Genomic DNA, 4,154 nt, shown 5'->3' on the forward strand with positions numbered 1-4,154 from the left:
GGCTTTCGGTCATTGGTGTTCAATGCATCAAATCTATTCTTTAGATGATCTCTAAATTCAGGAGGGATATATTCAAGATCATATTTTGGCTCTCCATTCTGAATTAGACAATCAAATAATCTATTATGTCAGGAATGACAAATTAAAAAAGAATGCCATTGCATTCATTGTCAAAAAGAACATTTCGAGATCTATCCTGAAGTGCAGTGCTGTCAGTGATAGGATAATATCTGTAAACCTACAAGGAAGACCAGTTAATACTATTACTCAAATTTATACAACAACCACAAAAGTTAAATATGAAGAAATTGAAGAGCCTTACCAACTTCTACAGTCTCAAATTGACTAAACATGCAATCAAGAGTCTGAAATTGACTAAACATTCAATCAAGAGGTATTGATAATCACTGGTGATTGGAATGTGAAACTTAGAAACAAAGAAGCATTGGTAGTTGGAACATATGGCCTTGGTGATAGAAATAACGCTGGAGATCACATGACAGAATTTTACAAGACTAATAACTTATTCATTGCAAATACCTTATTTTCAACAACATAAATAGCAACTATACATGTGGACCTTGCCAGATAGAATACACAGAAATAAAATTGACTACGTCTGTGGAAAAAGGCAATGGAGGAGCTCAACATCATCAGCCAAAACAAGGCCAGGGGCTGATTGTGGAACAAATCATCAATGACTGATACAAGTTCAAACTGAAGCTGAAGAAAATTAAAACAAGTTCATGAGAGACAAACTATGACCTTGATTATATGCCACTTGAGTTGAGAGACTATCTGAAGAACAGATTTGACACACTGAACACAAATGACCAAAGACCAGACAAGTTGCAGGATGACATCAAGGACATCATACATGAAGAAAGCAAAAGGTCCTTAAAAAACTGGAAAAGAAGAGACCAAAATAGATGTCTCTGCTCTTGAACAGAGAGTAGCTAAAGTGAATGGAAGAAATGACAGGATAAGAGAGCCGAACAGAAGATTTCAAAGAGTGGCTCAAGAAGACAAAGTAAAGTATTATAATGAAATGTGCAAAGACCTGGAGTTAGAAAACCAAAAGGGAAGAACATGTTCAGCATTTCTCAAGCTGAAAGAACTGAAGAAAAAATTCAAGCCTCGAGTTGCAGTACTGAAGGATTCTAATGGCAACATATTGAATGATGCAGGAAGCATCAAAAGAAGATGAAATGAATACACAGAGTTACTACACCAAAAAGAATCGGTTGATGATTCAGGAGGAACGCAATTCAGGAGGAAGCGTATGATCAATACTAATTGTACTGAAGGAAGAAGTCCAAGCTACGCTGAAGGAATTGGTAAAAAGCAAGGCTCCAGGAACTGATGGAATATCTCTTGAGATGTTTCAACAAATGGATGTAATGCTGGAAGTGCTCACTTGTTTGAGCCAAGAAATTTGGAAGAAAGCTACCTGGTCAACTGATTGGAAGGGATCCATATTTATGCCCATTCCAATGAAAGGTGATGCAACAGAATGTGGAAATGATTGAACAGTATCATTAATATCACATACAAGTAAAATTCTGCTGAAAATAATTCAAACACCCTTGCAGCAGCATATTGACAGGGCACTTCCAAAAATCCAAGCTGAATTCAGAAGGTGATGTAGAACAAGGGATATCATTGCTGATGTCAGATGGATCTTGGCTGAAAGCAAAGAATACCAGAAAGATGTTTACTTGTGTTTTATTGGCTATGCAAACGTATATGACTGTGTGGATCATAACAAATTATGGATAACTAAGAATGGGAACTCCAGAACACTTAATTGTGCTTACGAGGAACCTACACATGGACCGAGAGGCAATCATTCAAACAAAAGGATAGTGCATGGTTGAAAATCAGGAAAGGTGTGTATCAGAGTTGTATCTTTTCACCATACTTATTCAATCTGTGTGCTGAACAAATAATCTGAGAAGCTGGACTATATGAAGAAGAATGTGGGATCAGGATTCAACAAACTCATTAACAAGGTAGCGCAGTGCCTAAAGCATTTGACTGCTAACCAGAAGGTTGGTGGTTCAAACTCACCAGCCACTCCACAGAAGGTACACTGGGCAATCTACTTCCATAAACATTTACTGCCTCAGAAACCCAAAGGGGGTCACTGTGAGTCGGAATTGACTCAATGACAGTGGGTTTGGTAACATGCAGATGACACAACCTTGCTTGCTGAAAGTGCAGATGACACTACAGTCTTCAGAATGGATTACACTCAACATAAAGAAAACAAAAATCCTCACAAGGGGACCAATAAGCCACATCATGATAAAGGTAGAAAAGACTAAAGTTTTCAAAGACTTCACTTTACTTGAATTCACAATCAATACCCATGGAAACAGCAGTCAAGAAATCAAATGATGTACTGCATTTGGCAAATATGCTTCAAAAGACCTCTTTAAAGTATTAAAAAGCAAAGATGTCACTTTGAAGACTAAGGTGTGCCTGAGCCAAGCCATTGTCTTTTCAACAACCTCATATGCTTATGAGAGCTGGACAATGATAAAGAAGACTATAGAAAAATTAATGCCTTTGAGTCACAGTGTTGGTGAAGCATGCTGAATGTACCAAGGACTGCCAGAACAATGAGTATAGCTGTGCTGGAAGAAGTACAGCCAGAATGCGTCACAGAAGTGAGAATGGCCAGACTTTGTCTCTTGTACTTTGGTCATGCTGTCAGGAGTGATGAGTCCCCGGAGAAGGATAACATGCTTGGTAAAGTAGAGGGTCAGCATAAAAGGGGAAGATCCTCAATGAGATGGACTGACACAGTGGCTGCAGTAATGGGCTCAAACATAATTATGAGGATGGTGCTGGCTCAGGCAGTCTTTCCTTCTATTGTACACAGGGTCGCTATGAGTCAAAACTGACTTGACTATATCTAACAACAACAATCTGATTAACAGAGGGCAGTGGTACTTCAGCAGCAGAATCCTTGCGTTCCTTGCTGGAGGACCCAGGTTTGACTCCTGAAGAACACACCTCACATATAGCCACCACCTGTCTGTCTGTGTTGCTATGGTACTGAGCAGATTTCAACAGAGCTTCTAGACTAAGATGCACTAGGAACAAAAGCCTACTTCTGAAAATCAGCAAATGGAAACCCTATGGACAACAGTCCAACCTGCAACCAATCACAGAGGTGGTGCAGTGTTTTGTTCTGTTGTGCATGGGGTTACCTTACCAGCAGCTAACAGTAACAATAATCCCAATTAACAGGAAAACCACAGGAAATGACTCCAAAACTCCAGACTTAAACTACAGGTCCTTAAGAATCCAACTACCAAAACGTAGCTGACTGCCCTAGCAGCGGTAACACAATCACAGTAAAGAGCTATGGCCTTCACATGAGACTTCCATTTGACACAGTGCTTTGTCAGAATCCAGCGGCCACTCACACTGACACAGAATAGGTGACACAATCACCCTAGGGAATGTTTCTGAGCCATACCACCCACGATCTGCACACATGACAAGGACAGCGGTGTTGTCTGGTTGTCCACTTACCCTCACGGCCCAGTGGGCCTCAGCGGGGGGAGCAGCAGCTGTCAGCGGGCTGCTGGTGTCATGCTGAAAAGAAAAGAGACAGGTTTTATTGCTGGCATAGAACTAAATTATAGGAGCATGCATTTACGGGAAGCGATGGAAATTTTAACTGCTTTCTAAAAGGAGGAAGGAGACATGAGGAATAGACAGGCAGGGAGATGGATGGTACTAGAAAGATGCAAACAGGAAGGACTGGGGCACTTACAAACTTGGGTGGCGGCATGCTCAGGTTCAGGTTGCTCAAGGTGACATCATGGCCACTCTGTGCACAGGCCACCAGCCTCAGTGCCACATAGAAACCCTGCAGACCCAAGATGGATGAAGAAAAAACACTGTGAGCCTGGCAACAACCCTGGAGGGTGGTCTGTGCCAGGTGGCATCTGGGGACCAGGGACCTCTTTCTTACCCCTAGAATGGTATGTATTTCTTATAGACTCAGACTTGATGGGGGCTCACCCTGGGAACACTAATTAAAAGACTATGCTAGAATGGATTTACCCTGGTTCATCTTGTTGTTGTTGTTGTTGTGTGCCGTGGAGTCAGCCCTGACTCATAGCGACCCCTCCTTG

General features: G+C 41.4%; 1 protein-coding gene across 1 annotated transcript in view; it reads right to left on the reverse strand.

Moving 5' to 3' along the window:
- EPS15L1 (epidermal growth factor receptor pathway substrate 15 like 1) overlaps positions 1 to 4,154 on the reverse strand; it is a 144,680-nt gene that overhangs the window by 130,471 nt on the left and 10,055 nt on the right. The window contains exons 5-6 of the mRNA XM_042781588.1: positions 3,791 to 3,886; positions 3,547 to 3,609 (exon numbers count right to left, since the gene is read on the reverse strand). Coding sequence (XP_042637522.1) covers positions 3,547 to 3,609; positions 3,791 to 3,886 — 159 coding nt within the window. The remainder of the gene's footprint in view (positions 1 to 3,546; positions 3,610 to 3,790; positions 3,887 to 4,154) is intronic.

The sequence above is a fragment of the Orycteropus afer genome, unplaced genomic scaffold (genome assembly GCF_000298275.1).
Source record: "Orycteropus afer afer isolate SDZICR_OR568_19922 unplaced genomic scaffold, OryAfe1.0 scaffold00136, whole genome shotgun sequence".
NCBI lineage: Eukaryota > Metazoa > Chordata > Mammalia > Tubulidentata > Orycteropodidae > Orycteropus > Orycteropus afer.